At 40.0% G+C, this 26,817-nt stretch overlaps 1 protein-coding gene across 1 annotated transcript in view; it reads left to right on the top strand.

The window, feature by feature from the left end:
* The first annotated feature begins 3,866 nt into the window (after positions 1-3,866).
* The window catches only part of esama (endothelial cell adhesion molecule a), a 142,506-nt gene continuing 119,555 nt past the window's right edge, over positions 3,867-26,817 (top strand). The window contains exons 1-2 of the mRNA XM_060908214.1: positions 3,867-3,979; positions 4,175-4,384. Of these exons, the coding sequence (XP_060764197.1) occupies positions 4,315-4,384 (70 nt within the window). The 5' untranslated portion in view covers positions 3,867-3,979; positions 4,175-4,314. The remainder of the gene's footprint in view (positions 3,980-4,174; positions 4,385-26,817) is intronic.

Genomic DNA, 26,817 nt, shown 5'->3' with positions numbered 1-26,817 from the left:
TTCCTTTAAACCACTCCAGTGTAGTTTTAGCAGTATGTTTAGGGTCATTGTCCTGCTGGAATGTGAACCTTCGTCCCAGTTTCAAACCTCTGGCCGACTCAAACAAGTTTTCCTCCAGAATTGCCCTGTATTTAGTGCCATCCATCTTTCTTCAATCCTGACCAGCTTTCCTGTTCCTGCAGATGAAAAACATCCCCACAGCATGATGCTGCCACCACCATGCTTCACTGTAGGAATGGCGTTCTCAGGGTGATGAGAAGTGCTGGGTTTGCACCAAACGTGGCATTTCCCATAATGGCCAAAAAGTTCAATTTTAGTATCATCTGACCAGAGAATCTTCTTCCATGTGTTTGGGGAGTCTGCCACATGCTGTTCACTCCAAACTCCAAATGTGGTTTCTTATTTTTTTTCTTTAAGCAATTTTTTTTCTTTTCTGGCCACTCTTCCATAAAGCCCTGCTCTGTGGAGCTTAAAGTGAAGTGGACAGATACTCCTATCTCCACTGTGGATCTTTGCAGTGTTATCTTTGGTGTCTTTGTTGTATCTCTGTTTAATGCCCTCCTTGCCTCGTGTGTGAGTTTTGGTGGGCAGCCTTCTCTTGTCAGGTTTGTAGTGGTGCCATATTCTTTCCATTTTGCTATAATGGATTTCATGGTTATCTGTGGGATATTCAAAGTTTGGGTTATTTTTTATAACCCAACCCTGATCTATACTTCTCCACAACTTTGTCTCTGACCTGTTTGGAGTGCTCCTTGGTTTTCATGTTGCTTGCTTAGTAGTGTTGCAGAGTCAGGGTCTCTCCAGAACAGGTTGATTTATACAGACATCATGTGACAGATCATGTTACACTTTGCATGCAGGTGGATCAACTAATTATTTGGCTTATGAAGTTAATTGGTTGGACCAGCTGTTATTTAGGGGTTTCATACAAAAGGGGGTGAATACCTATGCACACTCCTGATTTGTGGGTGTAACTCTGTATTGCAGTGGTTATATCAGCGATAGATGAATGATGGTCCTTGATGCAGTGCCGTCTGAGGGATCGGTGATCACGGGTGTTCAGCTTAGGCTTGCACCCTTGCCCCTTACGGACCAAACTTCCTCCAGAATCCTTGAATCATTTAATGATACTGTCACAGGTGAAATATCCAATTCACTTTGTATCTTTCTTTAAACATTGTTTTTAAACATTTCAATAATTTTCTCATGCATTTGTCGACAAACTGAAGATCCTCGGGCCATCTTTGCTCCTCAAACATTAGGCCTTTCCTGGATACTGATTTTGAACCGAATCATGATTACAATCACCTGTGGACATCACCTGTTTCAAATCACATCATTATTTAATTGTTTTAGTTCATTACTAGCCCAGTGTTTTTGTTCCCAAAAGGCCTGAAATGCAGGAATAGATGTATATTAACAAATTAAATGAAGTTGACCAGACAAAACATGAAATATCTTGCTTTCATACTGTCTGTAATGAAATACAAGTCAAAGTAAATTTCAGCAGCCAAGAGGCAGTACAGAGAGAAGCTGGATGGCTTCTATTCTACTGCTGACCCCAGGCGAATGTGACAAGGCCTGCAACACATCACAGACTACAGGACAACCACCAGCACCATCAGCTCCACAGACAGCCTGCCGGATGACCTCAACACTTTCTACACCCGCTTTGAGACCTCCAGCTAGAGCACAGAGAGGAGGCACACACACACCTCGCCCACCCAACTCCCCTCCCCCCCCAACTCCCCCCCCCCCCCCACCACCAACAGTCTCATCAGGCCAGGTACACAAAGCTCTGAGGAGGATCAACCCCAGGAAGGCAGCAGGACCAGACAACATCCCTGGGCGGGCCCTCAGAGTATGTGCCAATAAGCTGGCTGTTTTCACCACCATCTTCAACCTTTCCCTCAGCCAGAGCACTGTTCCCTCCTGCTTCAAGACCACAACCATTGTCCCTCTTCCCAAGAAGAGCCCACCTACCTGCCTGAATGATTACAGGCTAATAGCACTCACTCCAATCATCTCAAAGTGCTTTGAGAGAGCAGAACTGGCCCACATTCAGAACAGCATACCAAAAACCCTGGATCCCCTTGCAGTATGCCTACAGGCCCAACAGGTCCACCTCAGATGCCATCACTGCTGCCCTCCATTATGCCCTCACTCACCTGGAAAACAAAGACTCTTACATCAGGATGCTCTTTTGTTGACTACAGCTCTGCCTTCAACATGGTCATCCCCCACAAACTCATCCATAAACACTCCACACTTGGTTTGCACCCCACCCTCTGTGACTGGCTCTTCGACTTCCTGACTGGCAGGCCCCAGACTGTCAGGATTGGTAATAGGACTTCATCCAGCATCATCACAAACATTGGCACCCCACAGGGATGCGTCCTCAGCCCCATCCTCTACACTCTGTTCACCCATGACTGTGTCGCCTCCCACAAGAACAACATCGTCCTTAAGTTCACGGACGACACCGTAGTGATAGGATGCATCACTGGCGGTGACGAAAAGGCCTACAGGAGGGAGGTGGCCAGTCTGGTGTCATGGTGTGAGGACAACAACCTCACCCTCAACACAGACAAGACGAAGGAGATGATAGTGGACATGAGGAAGGAGAGGAGACCTCATCGGCTACTGTTCATCCGGGAGCTTGAGGTGGAGAGGGTGAGCAGCTTCAAATACTTGGGTGTTCACATCAGTGAGGACCTCACATGGACACTCAACACCACACAGCTGGTTAGGAAGGCTCAACAGCGGCTCTACTTTCTGAGGAGGCTGAGGAAGTTTGGTATGTCACCCAAGATCCTCAGCAACTTCTACAGCTGCGTGATTGAGAGCATCCTGACCAACTGCATCACTGTGTGGTACGGCAGCACTACAGCAATGGACCGCAAACGCCTGCAAAGGGTGGTGAAGACTGCTGAGAGGATCACCAAAAGTCCACTGCCCTCTCTGCAGAGCATCTACCACTGCAGAGTCCACAGGAGAGCTGCCTCCATCCTCAGGGACCCCACCCACCCACAACATGGACTGTTCACACTTCTACCCTCAAGCCGGAGGTACAGAAGTGTGAAATGTAAAACTGTCAGACTAAAGAACTCTTTCTTTCCCACCGTCATCAGACTCCTGAACAGCTGACAGGAGTCTATAACCATGGACTACCTACCTGTAAACTGTCCTTGACTGTTTACATCTGTTTACATTTGTTTGCACATTACTACCCTTTTTGCTGCTGTTCCTTGACTGTTTACATCTGGTTAAATTGTTTGCACATATTTGCACATTACTGACATTTTGGTGCTGTTTCCTTGACCAGTTACATTGTTTGCACATTAATACATTACTGCCCTTCTGCTGCTACATCGTATCATTGCCTTATTTTTTGTATTGCACTACCTATTTTGCACTACATTTACCTTTATTTTTTTCTATACTAGGTGTTTTGTTTTTGTTGCTTTTTGCTTTTATTTTTGCACTATATTGCCTTTTTCTTCTTCCGCCTATTTATTTATTTATAATTGGCATTCATGGTGGACAGCAAACTAAGAATTTCTTTGTGCAAGTGGACATATCCTAACTGTGCATATGACAATAAACACTTTGAACTTTGAACTTGAACTTTGAAAGTAAATTTAGAAACCACTGGGGTTTTTTCATTTTCCATACCAGCCAAAGTTTTTCTGTTTTGAGGATAAAGCGGCTAGAGATAATGAGATGAATGAGGTTGAAGAAAGTGCATTTCTTTCTCTTTATCTCTGTACCTCACGTCTTAATTCTTATTCTTACTATGCGGAGCTACCTGTAGGAAAGGCGGTCTTAGTGACGTCAGTGATGCGAGGGGGGGCGTGTCTCTGTACGCAGGTGCAGCTTTTCTCTCGTCCACTGAAGCAAAGTAACGTTTTCTCCCAGCGGAAGGCTCTTATCAGCTCAACTTTTGCGTGTTACCAGCGTTTCGAGGTCGAAGTGCAAGGTAAAAAGCAAACAAACAAGCAAAACAAAATTTAAAAAAACTGAAGTATCAAAAAAGCTATAGTCTGTTTGTTTGTGAGCGCGTGGTTTGTGTTGCAGTGGTCGTCTCGGTGTCGACTTTTCCTCTGAGGAGTCGGATATGATTTTTTTGCTCGCGCTCTCCACACTGAGGAACTGACTCTGACCTGTTTCACAGAGCCGAGTTCTGAGGAAGACACCTGGACTGCCGGAACCAGTTTATTTGTAGATTTGTAGATTCCGGTTATTAGGGAGGACTCAGCAAAAGCGAGAACATTAAACAGAAGAAGAAGAGGACAGGCGGACTTGTGCTGAGAAATGGAGAGCCGAACTTGGGAGAAGCTTGACACATTGCTGTCCGTGCTGACGCTGCTGTGTCTTTGCCCAGGTAGGTGCTAACCTGTTTCTTTTAAAAAATAACTAACTAAAGAAGATAAATATCGGACTTTTGTGTGAACATACACAAAAAAAACCCCCACAAACAATATATATATATCCAGTACACTCATATCAGCCAAGTGGAGAAGGCAGAACAGTAATCCACTATAATTAAAGTGGCTTTAACTAACCTACAGTGTGATTAAGCCACCTTCTGATTTCTAAATTACATTCAGTACACTCTCAGGAAAAAAAAAAAAGGGTACAGAACTGTACCATTCCTTTTCACTGGGGTGTTACCTTGAAGCGTACACTTTTATATATATTTTTGTCCTAGAAGGATACATATAGTGTACCTTTAAAGCTTTAGTCTATAGACTTGTGGTCCAATTATTTATCTAAAATCTTATACACCTCATTTCCCACTGAAACATACATATGGCACTGATCCGATATCTCTAAGGATTGTTACTGGTCAGACGCCAGCGAAAATTGGTGAAATCAGATATATAATTAATAATTAATTTAATTATTTATTTTATCTAATTTAAATAAAAAAATATATTCAATGGATATTAATATCAGCTTAAGGGTTCAGTACTGGGGAAAAAGTGGTATCCTGCCACTTTTCATATTAAAGGTATGAAAGACAAAAGTGGAGTCAAGATTTTGTCTCTTACATAAAAAATACCTTTGTAATGCAAGAGGCATACAATGCATATATAGATAATTTTTAAGTACACATTTCTTTGTTTAATTTCTTCTGTCCAAGATGTTCATTTTCACCCACATTCAAACATATTTGTTTTGTCATGCTTGAGCAAAAATGGCACTGCATCGCTTTCTCATGATGGCAGTCCTAGCAGTGTGCACACCCTTATGAGACTCTATTACCAAAACAACTTTATGTGCACATAACTATAATACTATATCACACTGGTCTCATGAACATGGTGAGAAAGTGTAACTCAAGGACTCTTGTGGAAAGTAATGTGGAGCGTAAAGTACGGACAGTGTTTACAGCCCAGTTGATAGGTTTAAATGAGCAATTTATTATTTTACATATTATTACTTACTTATTACTTAGTTATTCAAACAGTATTTCTTTGCTTTTGAATTTTTAGTAAATGATCAGTGAAGTCTGATCTTGGCTCTGTTATACACAAAAATGCATAAACACTAACTTGCAGGTGTGTCCGCTCATACACTGTTCTGTTTTTTGGAACGGAAACAAGTATAATAGCATCGTGAAAGAGAGGAAGGAAGAACAGCGTCACCATGATGATTGTTGGGATGCAGGAAATTGCAGAAATAATGGTTGGCTATTTTGGACTGAAATGTGAAGGAATTGTTTCTCAGTAACAAGGAGAGGTGATAAAAGCTCACTTCTTTTCACTTGCTTTCTTAGAATTTCTCCTACAGTTTACTTGGTTAGTAGCTGAGTTAGTCAAAATTAGACATCCGCTTATTGGAATGTTGCAAGATCCTGAGAGTGACATCATACTGTGCACTGCAAACCTAGAGTTATTTCGATTTTGATGAAAGGAATATTTAAGATGTGGTCATGTACATGTTTGCCCAGTTGAAGAGTGATTTATTGATGGTGTTCAAACACCTGAGAAGGAGGGGTTGCCTGCCAGATGGTATCTGGTGTACAGTTTAGCAGCAACAGCACATGACCATAGATTTTGGTGGGGGCAGGATGATATTAATAACCACATAGCCTCAAACAGAATTAAGTCAAGTGGCTTAATTTAGAAAATAAATTAAGTCAAGCAGCTATCACAATTGACCTGCTGTTTAACAGTTATTCCATGAAATCAAGTCATACATGAGCTGATAGCCAACAAGACGCGTAGCGCCAAGTTGGCTGTAAGCCATGTACGAGGAGACTGAGTGGAATAACTTTTATTTCAGTGTCTTGCAAAAGTATTCATCCCCCTTCGTGTTTGTCCTGTTTTGTCACATTACAAGCTGGAATTAAAATGGATTTTTGGGGGGTTAGCACCATTTGATTTACACAACATGCCTACCATTTTAAAGGTGAAAATTGTTGTTTGAAAAGTGTTGTTTTATTGTGACCCAAACAATAACAAAGATGAAAAAACAGAAATCTGGAGTGTGCATAGGTATTCAGCCTCCCCCCAGTCAATACTTTGTAGAGCCACCTTTTGCTGCAATTACAGTGGCAAGTCTCTTGGGGTTTGTCTCTATTAGCTTAGCACATCTAGCCTCTGGGTCACATTTTTTTTTGGGGGGGGGTTGAATAGAGTTTTTATTTTGTCCTCGGTTGGTTCAGCAACATGCGCCACCATTTTGTTTTTCTCTACTCATGGTATATGAGCTGATATCCTAGTAGAAGAGTCACCAATCAGAGCACGCGATTACCCATATGCACTAAATGTGGATAGAATAAAAGCTACTACTGTCTCATGAATTTTTAAGTAATCCTTTAATAGGCAGTTGACAGTCCACAACATAGAGTCATCGAGCATTCAGTTCAGAGGCTTGTTTTCAGACATACAGGACCAGCCAAAAGTTTGGACACCCCTTCTCATTCATAGGTGTTTCTGTATTTTGACTATTTTCTACATTGGAGAACAATACTGAAGACATCAAAAGTATGAAACAACATATGGAACTTATATGGAATTATGTGGTAAACAAAAGTGTTAAAAAACAAAATATATTTCATATTTTAGATTCTTCAAAGTAGCCACTATTTACCTTGATGACGCTTTGCACACTGTTATTATCTTAACCAGCTTCATGAGGTAGTCACCTGGAATGCTTTTCAATTAACAGGTGTGTCTCGTCAAAAGTTAATTAGTGGAATTTCTTGCCTTGTTAATGCATTTGAGACCAAACAGTAACTAGTACAACCCCGATTCCAAAAAAGTTGGGACAAAGTACAAATTGTAAATAAAAATGGAATGCAATGATGTGGAAGTTTCAAAATTCCATATTTTATTTAGAATAGAACCTAGATGACATATCAAATGTTTAAACTGAGAAAATGTATCATTTAAAGAGAAAAATTAGGTGATTTTAAATTTCATAACAACAACACATCTCAAAAAAGTTGGGACAAGGCCATGTTTACCACTGTGAGACATCCCCTTTTCTCTTTACAACAGTCTGTAAACGTCTGGGGACTGAGGAGACAAGTTGCTCAAGTTTAGGGATAGGAATGTTAACCCATTCTTGTCTAATGTAGGATTCTAGTTGCTCAACTGCCTTAGGTCTTTTTTGTCGTATCTTCCGTTTTATGATGCGCCAAATGTTTTCTATGGGTGAAAGATGTGGACTGCAGGCTGGCCAGTTCAGTACCCGGACCCTTCTTCTATGCAGCCATGATGCTGTAATTGATGCAGTATGTGGTTTGGCATTGTCATGTTGGAAAATACAAGGTCTTCCCTGAAAGAGACGTCATCTGGATGGGAGCATATGTTGCTCTAGAACCTGGATATACCTTTCAACATTGATGGTGTCTTTCCAGATGTGTAAGCTGCCCATGCCACACGCACTAATGCAACTCCATACCATCAGAGATGCAGGCTTCTGAACTGAGCGCCGATAACAACTCGGGTCGTCCTTCTCCTCTTTAGTCCGAATGACACGGCGTCCCTGATTTCCATAAAGAACTTCAAATTTTGATTTGTCTGACCACAGAACAGTTTTCCACTTTGCCACAGTCCATTTTAAATGAGCCTTGGCCCAGAGAAGACGTCTGCGCTTCTGGATCATGTTTAGATGCGGCTTCTTCTTTGAACTATAGAGTTTTAGCTGGCAACGGCGGATGGCACGGTGAATTGTGTTCACAGATAATGTTCTCTGGAAATATTCCTGAGCCCATTTTGTGATTTCCAATATAGAAGCATGCCTGTATGTGATGCAGTGCCGTCTAAGGGCCCGAAGATCACGGGCACCCAGTATGGTTTTCCGGCCTTGACCCTTACGCACAGAGATTCTTCCAGATTCTCTGAATCTTTTGATGATATTATGCACTGTAGATGATGATATGTTCAAACTCTTTGCAGTTTTACACTGTCAAACTCCTTTCTGATATTTGTCGGCGCAGAATTAGAGGGATTGGTGATCCTCTTCCCATCTTTACTTCTGAGAGCCGCTGCCACTCCAAGATGCTCTTTTTATACCCAGTCATGTTAATGACTAGGCTACATAAGGGCTATTGCCAATTGACCTAATGAGTTGCAGTTTGGTCCTCCAGCTGTTCCTTTTTTGTACCTTTAACTTTTCTACCCTCTTAGTGCCCCTGTCCCAACTTTTTTGAGATGTGTTGCTGTCATGAAATTTCAAATGAGCCAGTATTTAGCATGAAATTTCAAAATGTCTCACTTTCGACATTTGATATGTCGTCTATGTTCTATTGTGAATACAATATCAGTTTTTGAGATTTGTAAATTATTGAATTCTGTTTTTATTTACAATTTGTACTTTGTTCCAACTTTTTTGGAATCAGGGTTGTAAATAATAAAAATACAGTAAATAGCCCTATTCCACAACTGTAGTAATCCATATTATGTCAAGAAGCGCTCAACTAAGTAAAGAGAAATGACGTCCATCATTAATATATTAAGAAACTTTTAATTAATAAAAAATAAAGAAAAACATTGAATTAGAAGATGTGTCCAAACTTTTGACTGGTACCTTCTACTGTGATTGAGGTGATATCATTAACTAGGGTTGACAGATTGCAACAAAATTTCCAGTTCTACTACATCTCAAAAACCACACAAAAGTCAAGTTTATTTGTATAGCGCTTTTAACAATAAACATTGTCGCAAAGCAGCTTTACAGAATTTGAACGACTTAAAATATGAGCTAATTTTAATGCTGCCATCAAGAAGTGTAACCTAAAACTAGCCCAGTTTGGCCATAAAAATGGAATTTCTTTTTTTTCCTCATCCTTTACTGGGAAACAAGTTCACTCCATAATTCATTTCCCTTTTCCTCTTCCAGTCTTTGCAGTATATATTACAAAGGATTTTTTTTTACACCATAAAAATTACAAAGTTTTATAAAAATTGTCATAATTTTTCTCCACACTTTCTAAAAATTCACACTTCCTGCATTTTCCCATTTTGTGGAAATGTATTACGTTTACTTTGTTTAATAATTTTTCTTCTTGTTTTTTGTCAATGTTGGAGGGACATCCTGTTCTTGGTAATGTCATTGTAGTGCCCCATTTTCTCCATGTGTTGATGAGGGCGTTCATGGTATTCCATGGTGCATCTGATATTTTGGACATTCTGTTGTACCCCTCTCCTGATCAGTACCTCTCCACAATGAGATCTGAAGCTTTCAAGAACATCCTACAGAAACAGCTTATCTTTATTTGGGATTAATCAGAATCACTTCAGTGATAACAGGTGTATGATAATTACTTTGAACATGAGTTTGGGTGAGATTGGCTAATTCTTTTTAAAGATTTTTTTTTTTAAGATTTTTTGGGGCTTTTTTTCACCTTTATTATTGGATAGAACAGTGTAGAGACAGGAAATGAGTGGGAGAGAGAGACGGGGAGGGATTGTGCCCCATTATAAAAGAGAAAGGATGTACACACTTATGCACAGTCTATTGTAAGTTTTTCTTTTTCTCCTTTTTAATTAAAAAAACCCTTTTTTTCTTTTTTATTCTTTGGTTGCTATATCACATTAAAGATGGAAAAAGACATGACTTGTCTCTTCAAAAATGCTTTTTGCTTCCTCCTTTCAAGATATCCGAACCTTTTCTGAGCCTGCAGACCATGAACTGTGTTTCATTTATGGAACATTTTAGTAGCTCAGTGTTCCTTTGTCAATCATATCTCCAGAAATACTGATATGCTTGCTAAGGGAGCGCCAAGGCTGCACCCCCTTGTACCAGCCTCTCCTGTAATCTATAATTACTTATTTCTTAAGATAATATGAACTGGCTTTTGCCCAGCACTTTTCTGCCAGGAATCCATGCCATGAGTTAAGACAGCTGGTCTCTGGACCTATGCAGTTTCACAAATATAGACTTCATTAAAACTGCTTTTGGATAAAACCAGAAAAATTTGTTCTGGTGAGCCAATTGGCTTAGATATTTTTAAATCTATATCAGAGAAAGCATTTCACCAGATGTTCTAATCCTTCTCCTTTGATTGTGTTTTCATGGAATATCATGGTTTTGAGTAAAACCCCTTACTGGCATCTTGATAATGTCATTTGAGCAGAAGGAAATGAGAAAAAAATGTCCTTTTTTGGTTTGTTATAAATATTGCCCGATAGAGAAAATACATTTCTCATTGTCTCTGATATCCATGAAAACTAATATTCGGTTTCAAATGTATCACACTTCTCAAGGCATTATGAGTGAAAAGGAGTGTCTAAGTCGAGTGACAGGATGTTTCATGTACGGACGTTTGAGATAAGTTTCTTTCTTCCTCTCCCTCTGTGCTGTCTGTCCCTAGAGGAACATGCTGAGTATGGAACAGGGGTCATGAGAAAACAAGTGGGCTACTTTCCCAAAACTCTTCCTGGTCTGTGGACTCACATACGCGCACGCACGCACACACACACACACACACACACACACACACACACACACACACACATGGGTTATAGTTATTATTTTCTTCCATTTGTAAGCAGTAATTACCCAGTGGTGATCAGTGCGTGCTCATGGTGTTTATCTTGGTGATTATGAGGAGGAAAGTGAGAAAATTATAATGAGAGTTTCTGCTTGATCTCACTTTTGCTACTGACATATTCATTATCACAACTAAAGTTGCTGTGCATTTGTTTGCCAAAGACATGATATTGTACTTTCTTGTTGGCACAACAAACATTTATCATAATATAATTAAAGGGCTATTATAACCATTTATTGATGCTTTATATAACTTATGGTTGCCTGTGAGGACTGTTTCAAGTGAAGAAGTCATCAGGGACTAGTAATATTTCTCCCATTTTAATAAAAAAAAGTTCCTTTTTATTACTGCATGAAACAAGGGGTCCAGCTAATGATTTGATCAATGCATCAAAATCACTCTATGTTCAATGTAAACGTATTTGCATAAGGGCTAGCCTGGCAAGCCAGACTAAATGTGAATATTTAGTCTGGCCTCGATCCGTAGACATTTCCGATGGGTGTGGGAGGAACAACCCGCTGTCTTTCAAACTGTCTCTGTGCGTATAGGCCAACGCTCTGACCAATCAGCGCAACAGTGACTGTGACGTAGTCAGAGCGACAGAAAGCAGTGGGGGAGACCTTGAAATAAATAATTTTTCAAAATGCGTATTAATTAATAAACAGGTTCTAGATATTAAGAAGTTTGGAGATAATGACCACAAGTTTGGAGTCTGTACCACATAACTCTTATTTTTTTTCAAGTGTTTTTCAAGGGTTTGCTTAAACTGTTTTTGAGAGTTTTTACTTTTATTTAGTGGTGTTTGGTGAAATAATTTCCCTTAAATTTAAGATAACGGGAAAATAAGAAACAATCAAAAAGTAATGTTTCAAAGCTGTTTATTAATTCTTTGTACTGCACAAACTAGCCCCATCCTTTTGGCTACGAGCGGAGCTAGCTGGTAGATCAGACTTTTGCCATAGCCGGTCGGCAAAACAGCGAAAACGTCCTTCTTTCAAAGGAATGAGCGGAGAGCCTCTTCCTGCTCATGTTTCAATGAAAACTCCAAGTCTAATTCTTCTAAAACTGATTCCAAAGCAGAGTCAAACATGCGCTGTTCACTAGCCGTAGCCATCTTTCCTGTTGTGCTTTCTCCAGCGTCGCACAGCTTTTTTTTGCTTCCTGCAAAAGCCCGCCCAAAGAATCCAAACAAAAACCTTGCGTTGTGATTCGCGATCACGATTTGATGCCCGGGGTGTTTTTGTTTATATGGTGCGAGGCTAGACCCACTCGCTAGGCAAAAATATTTTTGGCCGCTAAGCAGGTGGGTCTAGTTTACTAGGCTACATAAGGGCTGTTTTTTGTCACCTCAATGTAACAGTGTCCTGGACAATAGTGATTTTTAAGGTCTATGCCTCTAATAACAGTAAAGCTTTGAGGCATAATATTCCCTGAACATGCACATACATTTGTGCTTGACTCGACTTCTTTTGGCTGCTCCCGTTAGGGGTCGCCACAGTGGATCTGTTCTGCGTATTTGATTTGGCATAGGTTTTACACTGGATGCCCTACCTGATGCAACCCTCCCCAATTTATCCGGGCTTGGGGACTAAGGCCCTGTCCACACGGCAATGGATTCAGGTGAATCTGATAAAATTGTTTATCGTTTTGGTCTGGCATCCACACGGCACCGGCGTTTTGGGTGCCCCAAAACGAAATCTTTTGAGAACGCGCTTACAAAATATTTTCACTGTGAATATTTATTGTGTAATGGTGCAAAGTGAGAGAGAGAGAGAGAGAGAGAGAGTGTGAGAGAATAGCCCTTAGGGCAGAGTCTTTAGTCCAAACACTGCGGAAGCAGTACCAAACCGCGCACCGCCCGTGCGCTTTCCAAAAACAAAAACAATCCCGCCAGCAAAAATAGGAAAAAAAAAGGAGCAATCTCACCTCTTCAGATGTTGGTTTAAGTCCGACAATACATTCCTCAAAAAGGGCGTAGAAGAACAAAGTAATCCATCAACGTGTAGCATTCAATTTATTCTGGACCATTAAAGAATTCTGGAGGATATCAGAATGTTGGCGTACCGGCTTCCATCTACCCCCATTCATTCCTCTTTCCACGTCTTTCGTTTTACGCTACTGATTAATAATCAAAACTTTACAGGGTTTTTTCTCGAAAAATTTAGTATGAGGGCGCTCACCATGGCGAGGGAGTGAAGCGGGGGGGGGGGAGATGGTGCCGGTTGTCCCCCCCCGCCGTGCAAAGCCTTTGAAAAATGCTCCAATGGGACATTCTGAGTATCTGAGAGGGAAATTGTAACAAATTGTCTGTCAACATTGAAAAAGAAAGAAGTAATCTTCTTCTGCCCCAGACAGTCTTTGGCTTTCTTCCGTTTCGTGCCGCGGGATGACATCTTTAAATGCCCAAGTGTCAACAAAAACAACTCGCGAACTACTTCTGTCAAAAGCTCCCACGCCGGTGGGTGAAAGGTCATTCAGTCTCGAGAAATCTCGCTCTACAAGTCAGCTGACCTTGTATGTAACCCATGTCAAATCTCGCGAGAGCAGCCGCAACAAGTAAACAACTAAACAACATGGCGCCTCAGTCTGGAAAACGCCAATTCGGATTGTTTTTGCACTGTCTGGCGGTGTATCTACTATGATTGGAATATTTTTGGAGCAATTATAACGTATTTGATGATCAGACACATTGTCACGTAGTGTTGCTGGGATGTTTTCACGGAGTCGGTAAGGGGGCGCACGCCGAGAGTAAGAGGGCGCAGCGCCCCTGTTCCCCCATTTAGACGAAAGCCTGCTTTATGTGGCTAATGCTACAGAAGAAGGGGTTTATGCGCGTGCGTCTACTTCTATTGTTCTGGTGTCTCCGATGGGACCATCTTACAGCGCACGTAGTGGTGTGGCATGTGTATTGCATCGTTTTCAGCGAACATTGCGTTGCCATATGTACCTGAAATTTTACTGATCCGTTGCCCATGTGGACGCGATATTTAAAAAAAAAAATCTCGTTGCCGTTGTCATGTAGCCTAAGTACACACTGGCTTGTGCAACCCCAGTGGCTGGCTATTTGACCTAATCTGCATGTCTTTGAACCGTGGGGGAAACCGGCACACCCAGAGGAAACCCACACAGACATTGGGAGAACATGCAAACTCCACACAGAAAGGCCCCCGTCAGCCATGGGGTTTGAACCCAGAACCTTCTTGCTGTGAGGTGACAGTGCTAACCACTACACCACCATTTTGACTTAACTATTTTTTTTTATTTTCCTACCTCTATTTCTGAGAACTCTGTGGTTTACAGTATCAAGGGAGAGAAAGAGAAAGAAACTAGCTGATACATCCTAGCTGATGTTGCAGTCTGCTGAAGCATCCCACAGGTCAATTAATGTAGGACAAGGCTGACACTGTACTCACTGTCAACCCTCAAAAAAATATACTGACACTTAAAGCTGCAATAGTTATATTTTCATTTCTTACTAGCAGAGATGGGACCAAGTCACACATGTGCAAGTCTCAAGTAAGTCTCAAGTCTTAACCTTCAAGTCCCAAGTAAGTCCCAAGTCTTTTTTGTCTTGGGCAAGTCAAGTCAAGTCAAGTCACAGGCTATGTCAAGTCAAGTCAAGTCCTATAATAAGTCAAGTCCAGGTCAAGTCACCTTAGGCGTATTGGCGTAATTTTAGCAGCAGAATATGAATTTAATACATTGAAAAGGCAATACATAAGTAAATGTCAGTAAACATCCCTGGCACATGTGCCCAACCTGTTAAATATTTGCATTTTAAATACTCATGTTCTGTAAAATACATCATGGAATAAAACAAAACAGTAATAATGCCACAAAGTTATTTATTGATGGCAAAATCGATTGCAAGATTGAAAGCCAACTAAGTTTCTCACATTGTCATCAGCCAACAAGAAAAATAAACAGACAAAGTGTTATAAAAACATATTATGATAGGAGTCATTTTGAAGGAGTAATGTATTTTGAACTTCTTGGCTTGCTATGATAAAGTCAGAGGTATAGATGCCAGGTCCATAGTGTAAACACTCTACCATGTATTCCTATTCACAACTTAAGCCTAGTTGATTGACCTTCCTGTTTTGTTTTGTTTTTTGCGGACTAGTTAGTATCCACTGCTTCACAAAATGATTGGATGAAATACATGGCAGGATTTTTCGCTTTTTGAAACTAGCATTGATACCTCTGCCTAAAGCAACAGACTGAGAGCCAGGTGCCCTTACAGTGCGTCCTATCATATGGAGCCTGAGGACGTTGGTGGTATCGGTTACTGAATGGGCCAAACTTTGGTAATCAGGGTGGCTGATTACCAAAACAAAACAGTAATAATGTCACAAAGTTATTTATTGAGGGCAAAATTGATCGGAAGATTGAAAGCCAACTAAGTTTCATGTTTTCAAAGAAAGAAAGGGATCGAGCTGTGTGTGTGTTTGTGTGTGTGTGTGTGTGTGTGTTTGTGTGCATGTCTGTGCATGCGTGTTGTATAATATGTTTCAGTTTCAGTTTATGCAATCTTTTTACTGCTTTAACTTGTTATAAGTATTATGTTTCATAGTTCACTCTCGCCTGCACAACAGATTCCATGATGCCTTGCATCACAAATTGCAGGTCTACACACTACTGCCTCATTCATTAATTTTTGTATTTTATTTATTTCTGATCAGTGATGGGAATAACAGCAGCCGCTACTAACACCTTTACTTGATCCAGTAACAGGCCGTCTAATTAATTATTAGGGATGCACCGAAATTAAATTTTGGGGCCGAAGTCGAACACCGTGTCTAATGCCGTACACACTATGTTTAATGTAATTGTACACCCTAAAGTTTAAGAACAGCAAAGGAAGATGAAAAATTCAGGGAGCTGTCTGTCTCATTTTTCACAATAAAATAAAACTAAACAATATATAAATAAATACATATAAATAGTAAATGCAAAAATTAATGGAAAAAACACCCCATTATGGTAGCCTACTCATGCAGAGAATTGGCATTCTGTTATGTGCGTAGTTAAAAGAGGGTAGGACGACACCTTGGGTTAACAGGGGCATGAGCTCCTCCAATCTCTAATCACATCACATGAGATGATTATTATTAATAAAATACACGTGGAGAAACCTGAAGTGACTTCAATGTATGTTTGCGCCAGTAAAAAAAAAAAAAACACCAAAGGATAGAGAAATGTGTCAGACATAATTTAGGTCTCAAAAAGAAGACCTGTTCGCCCGTGCAAAAGTGACATCATCTTACCCCATATGACAAGCTACAGAGGTGTGTGCAAAAGTGCTCTCTCGCTCTCTCCCTCTCCGAGGCTGCCTCAGCCTGTGCGGAGCGGGGACATAGAGAACGACTTTGGCGCGGGAGTCTTGGTTCCCGCTATAATAGATTGTTACGAAAATAAATGTTAAATGAAATATGCATCCCGCGCATTCCTTTCCACAGGAACTTTGCTCACAACGTTTCGGTCGTGGCTAACGCACTGTCCTCCTTACCACAAGTGCAACGTTTCGGGAACAATACGGAAAGGACAGTGCGCGGGATTCATCTTTCCTTGAACAATTACCCAGAGACTTTTTAAATTACCTCACTGGGAAATATCCAATGCACCTGTTCAGTTACAGAGTTGTGCTCTCTAAATTGTAGTCATTCAAACCATTGTTTTGGCGGCCTGGTAGCCTGATATACTAAATGTAAATTCATGGTTTGGATGACTGCACAATTTATTTTCGTAACACTGTGTTACAGCAGGAACCGAGACTCCCGCGCACAGTCAGCCTATTTTGCAGAGTTTAGTATTGCTGCTAGCCTGTATTCAAACAGCGAGTGGCATGCCGGTGAATCCAAATCGTGGCGCTTTTTTCAATAGTGCATGATAGGCAGTGGGACGGAGTTTTCTTTTCTTTTTTGATCAGGTAGTGTGACAAAAAAAATGTGCAGGTTGCTGCACTGCTATTTCAAACGGCTATGATAAACTCCCCTGCCTCGATACCCTATGGACAGTCTGGCTAATGTACACGAACACACACGAATTTGTACTGCTCATGAACGTGTACATGTTCACAAGCTGACCATTAGCTTAACCCTGAAACAGAACAACAGGGTAGGAAGCTGCTTATGTTATTCAGCATCACGACTGCAAAGTGCACAATCAACTTACTACTACTCATATATATCATTAAACTTGACGTAACTACATTGCTTACCAGCATTCACATAAGAATTTCACAATAATAAACTGAATCCCTAGCTACATCTGCAACGGCTAAAATCCTCCTACCGCTCACTCTCGTGGCTAACATTGGCTAACGAGGAGTTTAGCTGCTATCACCAAATAACAACACATTAATAAACTTACTGGGCAGAATGGATCTTCAAATGCCAGACGAAATTGGAGGTCGTGGTCTGGCTGTCAGAAATCGTCACGTTGCAAATCTTGCACTGCGCCGTTCGTCGGTTACCTTCTAGGCAGTAGCCCTTGAAGCCGAAAGTGATTACTCTTGGGATGGCTGACATGATGATATGATGTGAAATCTGTGAACACATCGTGGCATGGGGCGTGGTATATAGCCCACGCAGAGAGCGTGCCTGATGGACCGGGCGGTGACAACGCAACGGCAATGCAATCAAAATTATTGAAGTATGTGCATATTACATTTTATTTTCACAATAAAAACACGATGGAAATAGCACTCAAGTCACTCAAGTCATCGTGTGTCAAGTCAAGTCCCGAGTCTTAAACTTCCAAGTCCGAGTCAAGTCTCAAGTATTTTCATGTTTTGTCAAGTCAAGTCACAAGTCATGAAAACAGTGACTCGAGTCGACTTGAGTCCAAGTCCGCAAGTCTCAAGTCCCCACCTCTGCTTACTAGTACAAGCAATGTGGACAACATGTATGTATAAATTATTTTAAAAAATGGTTTAAGCCATGGCCTCATCACAAGTGTATTATGTGGCTGAAAAAAAAAATTGGAAACCTTGGCTGTGCTTATTTCAGTCATTTTATGGACACTTCCCAATGCCCCTTCACTCCAATACCATCAATCTGAAATCAGGAAGCACTCAGTGCAGCCACAAAGCAGAAAGAACAGTGATTTTGTTGAGAATGTATTTGTCTAATTGTATTTAATCAAATTCAAGCTTGGAATTCAAAGCCTTAATGTGAACTCTGGAATGTTGATGCAATTTAAGTGAAATTTAGATTAAATCTCCTTAGTTATTTTCTTTGCTTGATGTTGGCCAATAATTTGACCCTTTTGAAACACAGTAACAGCTTTTCCATGATCACGGGATACGTCTTCTGACATGGTTGTTATTTTAATACAGGCAGTGTGTTCGATTAATTACACTGTTATCAATGCACTCTGTTATTACAATATTATTAATGCCCCCATTTGCTTTGCAGTGGTTATGTATGGAGGGTTTTCACAGTCAGTCATGTGGAAAAAGACATTAGTGCTGTCTGAATGTGTAGTGAAAATTATTACACCCTATATAGTGGACTCATAGTATCCCACAATGCACCGTGAAAAGTAGTGTACAACCGATGGGGTTAATCCATGTGAAATCACCACAGGCCTCGCCACTGACCATCTCAGATTTGCTTCATACTTTCTGGAAATATTGTCAGTGTGCCCAATAAATAGTGTACAAAATTTTAGGCTTGTACCTTCATTAGTTTCTGAGATATAGGGGCTTTTAAAAAAGGGGCGTGGCCCCAATTTCACTGTTAAAAAACCTGCTACAGAAAATGGACCTAACTTCCGTAAGTCATTACTTTTAAACTATTCATGCAAGATACATGAAATTTTCAAGGTTTGTTCTTCAGTGCCAGATGCCTTTAAATACTATAATAGAAAGTTCACAGTTCAATATTTGCCATGTTATGGCTTGCTGAAAATCATAAAAAAATGTCTTCTATCGTGCTTTGGAGCAACTTTGACGCCCCATATCTCCACATTAAAGCACACCAGATTTTTCAAATTTTCTTATTTATTACTCATGTTATAGTACTCTTTAGGCAACTAGGTATGTGTTCAAAAGAATTCAAGCTTTCTGATTTATTAGGCTTTAAAAATAAAAAAAAAACATTTTGCACCTATAATTCAAATGCATATTGCAAATGTGTGACAAGGTCTACCATAAAAACAATTATAGCACTGGAAAGAGCTTGTTCTGATTAGCAAATGCACAAAATATGAAGTTGGTACCCTAAACCAGACTATAAATATTAAGGTATCAATTACGGCATGTTTTATGATAGACGGAAATGCTGTTTTAAGGCATATTACAATACAATTACAAACCTACAGTGTAGGAAATATAACAACCTTAAAAATACTTTATTTGAAGAGCTTAAACAGTGTATTGATTTGCTTTTCCACATCAGATGGAAGTTTATACTGCCTGCCAGTTGATGTAAGTGGGGCATCAATGATTTTCATGACATGCACCAGAGGGACCCAACAGTTATCCTCTCTCCTGGGCCAGCTGTAAGTCTGAGAGGGACCATGAGGATGCATAAATGTTACTTGTACATCTTGTTCCTCCTCTGATAATGCACGAATGTTGCCTATCCACCACTGTCTGCCATACAAACATACAACATATTTACCAGGAATTGTATCTGCCAGAGAGACTGCTGATTTAACAGGGGTTTTATGCATTACTTGTGGCCGATTCCCACTCATATCCACAATGAAGCTAGGACCACCTGACACCCTGCTGACCTGCAGCTGGTTGGACATGATTGGAACGAATGAGTGGTTGTCTCTTGTTCCAGGAATAGTAGCTGACCTTGAAAATCTTGTCTCCAATGCTTTTCCACTTTCCATAACTTTCCCTGTACCAACCCAGATGAAATAGATGTTCTTGATGTTTTTCTGCCCACAAAAACAGATCAGATGGGGTTAGTATGTGATCACTCTTGACTGCCTGTAAGCTAGCTCGAGCTGCTGACCGCTTTACAGTGCCTCCAATACCATCACAGGTTGATTTACCATGAGAAGTGGCAAAGAAATGCCATTCTGCCAAAAGTCCAAAATCATCTGCATACTTTATTAGATTTGTGAAATTTTATAGTTTTTGTATTGGGCTGCTGATCCGTCACTGAAGTAAATGACCTTTTTGAGCTAGGGATGTATCTGGCTGGCAAATGGAAGCTCAAGTATGTGCTTCTAAGGGATAGTGATTAAAAATCCTCATGAATTTTGTGGGGTTTTTTTTCAGTTTTTATGCATCTCTGGATGCATCCAAGTAGATTATACTGAGGGAACCCTCCCAAAGGGATCAATAAAGTTTTATCTAATCTAATCTAATCTAATCTAATCTAATCTAATCTAATCTAATCTAATCTAATCTAATCTATATGCCTTAAAACAGCATTTCCGTCTATCGTAAAACATGCCGTACTTGATATCTTAATATTTTTAGTTTGGTTTAGGGTACCAACTTCATATTTTGTGCATTTGTTAATCAAAACAAGTTCTTTCCAGTGGTATAATTGTTTTTATGGTAGACCCTGTCATACATTTGTAATATGCATTTGAATTATAGGCGCAAAATGTTTTTTATTTTTAAAGCCTAATAAATCAGAAAGTTTGATTTCTTTTGAACACATACCTAGTTGCCTAAAGAGTACTATAACATGAGTAATAAATAAGAAAATTTGAAAGATCTGGTGTGCTTTAACCTCCTAAGGCCCAAGCTGGTTTTTTTACATGCATTTTTTATTTATCTTTGCTATTTGGGCTTATTAGAACCTGATTAGAATAAAAACTAAGCATCATCTTTTGATAAGATGTACTTTTAGAGAAAAAGTATGTCCACATATGTGGATTCTTGTTCCGAATTTCCATAAAGTGCTGTCCACGCATGTGACCGCTAAGCCCTAGAAGGTTAAAGACCCACTGACAGTCATTTCGTATTAATTTTTAAACAAACAATATATGACTCCAAAGATACATTCTGGTTTTAATTCTTGGTTTAACTGTCCGTTTTAAACATCAGAAGTAATTTTAAATTTCGTGCCGGGAGATTGACCTGGATAAGAACTGGGCTCATTCAGAGATGCCGGAAGTGACGTCACATCAGTGTGTCGTTTTTGTGATATTGAGCTGTGGTTTTGTGATTTCCTTGCGTGAAAAAGTTAAATGGCGTCTAACCGAAAAGGGATTATATGTGTGGCTTACGGGTGTTCTAACACCACTTTGGAAGGAGTGAAACTCCATTCCTTTCCTTGGAAAAAACACCCTGAAATAGCAAAAGAGTGGGAAAGAAACGTTTCCAAAACAGGTGCGAACTGGAAGTCAACAAAATGGTCACGTCTCTGTTCAGCACATTTCGAGGAGCACTATTTCACTTTGTCATCCAGAACTCGAAGAACGTTTGATCCAACTTATCCACTGGTGTTGGAGGAGTCAGCTGTGCCGACGTTGTTTGACAGGCCCGGGCCGAATCAATCTGTCAAAAGAGAAACAGATGACAGCAGACCCCCCGAAGGGGCGGTCAAAAAGCGAAAGTCCGTGGTGCCTTTGCCAAAAGAGAACAAGCCAGGGTACGTGGCTATGTGTTGTTATTCAATACATGTATGTTGTTTAAAATTTGTTGTAACGTCACAAATGCGTCTTATACCATTGCATATTACTTATCAATAGACCAAAGCAGCTAATACCAGTAATGTACAACAACTGAAAGGCCAATACCTTGTTTCATATATTTCAGGGATGCAAACAGCACGCCTTTTGGCGGATGGCGCCTTTTGGCGGATGGCGCCTTTTTCACGGCTGAATCGCGCAGATCCGAATTTTTTTTGGGGGGGGGGCGTTGGAGTGTCTGATTATAATTTCAAAGTAAATTCTGTATTAAAATTACTAAATGAGCAAATCCGTTACAGTCCATGAAACAGGAAGTATAAGGATGAGGAAAAAACAGTTTAAATCGGGAAGTCGCGCACATTTGCGCAGTCCTGCCGCTCAGGCTGCACAAATGTGCGCAGCTTCCCGATTTAAACTGTTTTTTCCTCATCCTTATACTTCCTGTTTCATGGACTGTAACGGATTTGCTTATTTAGTAATTTTAATACAGAATTTACTTTGAAATTATAATCAGACACTCCAACCCCCCCCCCCCCCCCCCCCCAAAAAAAAAAAAATTCGGATCTGCGCGATTCAGCCGTGAAAAAGGCGCCATCTGCCAAAAGGCGCGCTGTTTGCATCCCTGATATTTAGTTAGGATAATATGCATGATATATGTGTGGAGTGATAGATATAAGATGTCATCCGGCATGTTTTGAAAGTTTGTGAACCCTTTAGAGTTTTTGATATTTCTGCATAAATATGACCTAAACTTCTGGTAGCTACTGTATCTAACATGATCTAACAGGAGCTTAGACATGATGTTTTTTGGAGTGGGACCAATAGTGTGACGTGACCAAGACCATATGTTTAAGACATTATGCTGTTTAAACAGAATCTTTAATAGACGTGAGGGCAGACAATCTCGATAGCTTCCCTGCTTCATGTTTTGTTTTCATGCAATCCAGAACGACATACACTGATGTGACGTCACTCGCCCTAGCGGCAAAAATGGGCAAATGGCTCATGGCGCTTGTAGAAGCCGGGGCAAAAAACACGAAATCGGCTCTGAAATTCTTGCTTTTCTACAAAGACGACCCTTTATTCAAGTTGAGTTTTGGATATTTTATTTCACAATACAGCAATAAAACAATAAATACACATATTACGTGGTGTAAAAAGTTGTGTCAGTGGGTCTTTAATGTGGAGATATGGGGCATCAAAGTTGCTCCAAAGCACTATAGAAGACTTTTTTTTAATGATTTTCAGCAAGCCATAACTTGGCAAATATTGAACTGTGAACTTTCTGTTATAGTATTTAAAGGCATCTGGCACTGAAGAACAATCCTTGAAAATTTCATGTATCTTGCATGAATAGTTTAAAAGTAATGACTTATGGAAGTTAGGTCTGTTTTCTGTAGCACACGTTTCAACAATGAAATTGGGGCCACGCCCCTTTTTTAAAGCCTCTATATCTCAGAAACTAATGAAGGTACAAGCCTAAAATTTTGTACACTATTTATTGGGCACACTGACAGTATTTCCAGAAAGTATGAAGCAAATCTGAGAGGGTCAGTGGCGAACATTTTTCTAAATCTGGTGATTTGGGGCAGAATTACCCCATGGTCACTAACCAAGCAATATATACGATCATGCATTGCGGTCGCGCTGAAAGAAAAAAAAAGTGTTGGGGTGAATGGACAGAGGAAAAAACATAAACGGACATTCGAGTGCAATTAAAAATACAATCCCGATTCCAAAAAAGTTGGGACAAAGTACAAGCTAAATAAAAACTGAATGCAATGATGTGGAAGTTTCAAAATTCCATATTTTATTCAGAATAGAACATAGATGACATATCAAATGTTTAAACTGAGATAATGTATCATTTAAAGAGAAAAATGAGGTGATTTTAAATTTCATGACAACAACACATCTCAAAAAAGTTGGGACAAGGCCATGTTTACCACTGTGAGACATCCCCTTTTCTCTTTACAACAGCCTGTAAACGTCTGGGGACTGAGGAGACAAGTTGCTCAAGTTTAGGGATAGGAATGTTAACCCATTCTTGTCTAATGTAGGATTCTAGTTGCTCAACTGTCTTAGGTCTTTTTTTGTCGTATCTTCCGTTTTACGATGCGCCAAATGTTTTCTATGGGTGAAAGATCTGGACTGCAGGCTGGCCAGTTCAGTACCCGGACCCTTCTTCTATGCAGCCATGATGCTGTAATTGATACAGTATGTGGTTTGGCATTGTCATGTTGGAAAATGCAAGGTCTTCCCTGAAAGAGACGTCATCTGGATGGGAGCATATGTTGCTCTAGAACCTGGATATACCTTTCAGCATTGATGGTGTCTTTCCAGATATGTAAGCTGCCCATGCCACACGCACTAATGCAACTCCATACCATCAGAGATGCAGGCTTCTGAACTGAGCGCTGATAACTTGGGTCGTCCTTCTCCTCTTTAGTCCGAATGACACGGCATCCCTGATTTCCATAAAGAACTTCAAATTTTGATTCGTCTGACCACAGAACAGTTTTCCACTTTGCCACAGTCCATTTTAAATGAGCCTTGGCCCAGAGAAGACGTCTGCGCTTCTGGATCATGTTTAGATACGGCTTCTTTGAACTATAGAGTTTTAGCTGGCAACGGCGGATGGCACGGTGAATTGTGTTCACAGATAATGTTCTCTGGAAATATTCCTGAGCCCATTTTGTGATTTCCAATATAGAAGCATGCCTGTATGTGATGCAGTGCTGTCTAAGGGCCCGAAGATCACGGGCACCCAGTATGGTTTTCCGGCCTTGACCCTTACGCACAGAGATTCTTCCAGATTCTCTGAATCTTTTAATGATATTATGCACTGTAGATGATGATATGTTCAAACTCTGCAATTTTACACTGTCGAACTCTTTTCTGATATTGCTCCACTATTTGTCGGCGCAGAATTAGGGGGATTGGTGATCCTCTTCCCATCTTTACTTCTGAGAGCCGCTGCCACTCCAAGATGCTCTTTTTATACCCAGTCATGTTAATGACCTATTGCCAATTGACCTAATGAGTTGCAATTTGGTCCTCCAGCTGTTCCTTTTTTGTACCTTTAACTTTTCCAGCCTCTTATTGCCCCTGTCCCAACTTTTTTGAGATGTGTTGCTGTCATGAAATTTCAAATGAGCCAATATTTGGCATGAAATTTCAAAATGTCTCACTTTCGACATTTGATATGTTGTCTATGTTCTATTGTGAATACAATATCAGTTTTTGAGATTTGTAAATTATTGCATTCTGTTTTTATTTACAATTTGTACTTTGTCCCACGTTTTTTGGAATCGGGGTTGTATCTTTTTAATATATTTGTATATGTAAATACTTAATTTATTTATCTAGACGTTTTCTAAAGACTTAATTTATCTAGAAGTTCTCTCTTTTTTTCTATTCTATTCTCTGTTTATCCTGTAATGATGCTACTGGAATTTTAATTTCCCTGAGGGAACTGTCCCAAAGGGATCAATAAAGTTCTATCTAATCTAATGTCAGCATTCCACTATTTCACTAATTGTGAGGCACTCTGGATAAAGTGGCCACCCCACAGGGTCACTGTGTACTAGCTTGATGGATAGAGATTCAGTTCACCTGTCAGATTTTGTGTGTGTTAAAGCAGCGTGGAGTAGAGAGATGTAGTTAGTGCTGGCTCCAATCTACTAAACACACACACACACACACACACACCTCCAAGTGCTTCATACTTAATTATACACACAAACCAGTACTGACTAGAGCTTCCTGAACCCGGGTCTGTGTTCTGCTCTCTATAACAGTCATTTGAGTCCCATTTTCATTACACATTGTAATTATTGGATTTCAGTTATGACACTTCTGTATTACACCTTGGTGTTTATGAGACCTGTGTCTCAGTTTCATGAGAGTTGATGAGAGTTTCAGAATGCCATTATTTCTCTTGGAGGCATGCAATGGAATGATGTCACACTTGCACCGGGCAGATTCACAGTCCCAAGTGAAATACATAACAATCAGTACTTTCATTTCAATGTTGTAATATTGTCTTGACCTCTTGACCCCCAGACAAGTTTTAAATAATTGAGGATGAGTCCTTCTTTGCATGACTGGGGGAATAGCTCAGGATAATTCAATCAAGAGACTTGGGAGGTCAAATTGTTCCTGACAAACACACAGATTCATTTATTGTACAGATGTGATTTCCAATGCCACTGCCAAAACACACAAAAGCCTTTCTGTCAGTGTATAAGTGGACAATGCCCTATAAGAGAAAAGCAGTGCTAAAAAGCATTGATCATTAAAGCCTGCCTCTGGCACTGAGCTATGCTTTTACACCCTTCTCCCTTCAATGGAAAGGATTAAATTCTCCACACATCATTATGATTCAACCAAACTGATTTATTTTTCTCAAAATCATGTTTATTGTACATTTTGCCTTATTTTTGAAGTGTTTTTGACATATATACACTCAGCTGCACAAATTAACTTAGGGTATAAATATTACCTCACATAGGATTTCCTTTGATAGAATATTGAACAAGAAAGCAAAATTGCTCCTAGAACCATTAATATAAATTGAATAGCAATGTGATATTTTCCAACAGATCACCAACAAAATTTGACATGATAAGACATGATAAAAAAAAGAACACAAAATTTTAAGTCAGCTAGCATTATATTATTGCTTCACATTTAAAGGGATCCTCCAGCGGAGTTACTCTTAAGTTTAGGTTAAGTAAAAGTATTCGTTGATTTCAACAGTCAAACATTCATTTTTGGAGACCAAATAGTGTTCTAGAAAAATACATTTTATATTAAAATACCAGATGGGCTTCCCACGGAAGTGACGTATGCGATGACGTGCCTTAGTGGAAGCTTGGAGCAACTCGGCTGTTTATATCCCTGCTTACATCGTGGTTTTGTTAGTTTTACAAGTATTTCTACTGAATGTATAGGTTTTTAAATAAGTATGCCTCATTGCACAGCATATAAATGCCAAAATGATGCTAAAAAGAAGGATGAGAAGATATCTTTTCACCGTTTACCTGACCAGAATTGTCTGACTATTCGTAAGAAATGGATTCATGCCATCAGAAGACCTCAAAACACTGCCTGCGGTGCCTTACTTATGCTCTGAACATTTTGAATCATCCTGTTTCAATTCCTCGACGGAATTAAAAGCAAGCTTAATGGGGGCT

Source organism: Neoarius graeffei, chromosome 25 (genome assembly GCF_027579695.1).
Source record: "Neoarius graeffei isolate fNeoGra1 chromosome 25, fNeoGra1.pri, whole genome shotgun sequence".
NCBI classification, from domain to species: Eukaryota; Metazoa; Chordata; class Actinopteri; order Siluriformes; family Ariidae; genus Neoarius; species Neoarius graeffei.
This window is presented reverse-complemented; position numbering and strand designations above follow the sequence as displayed.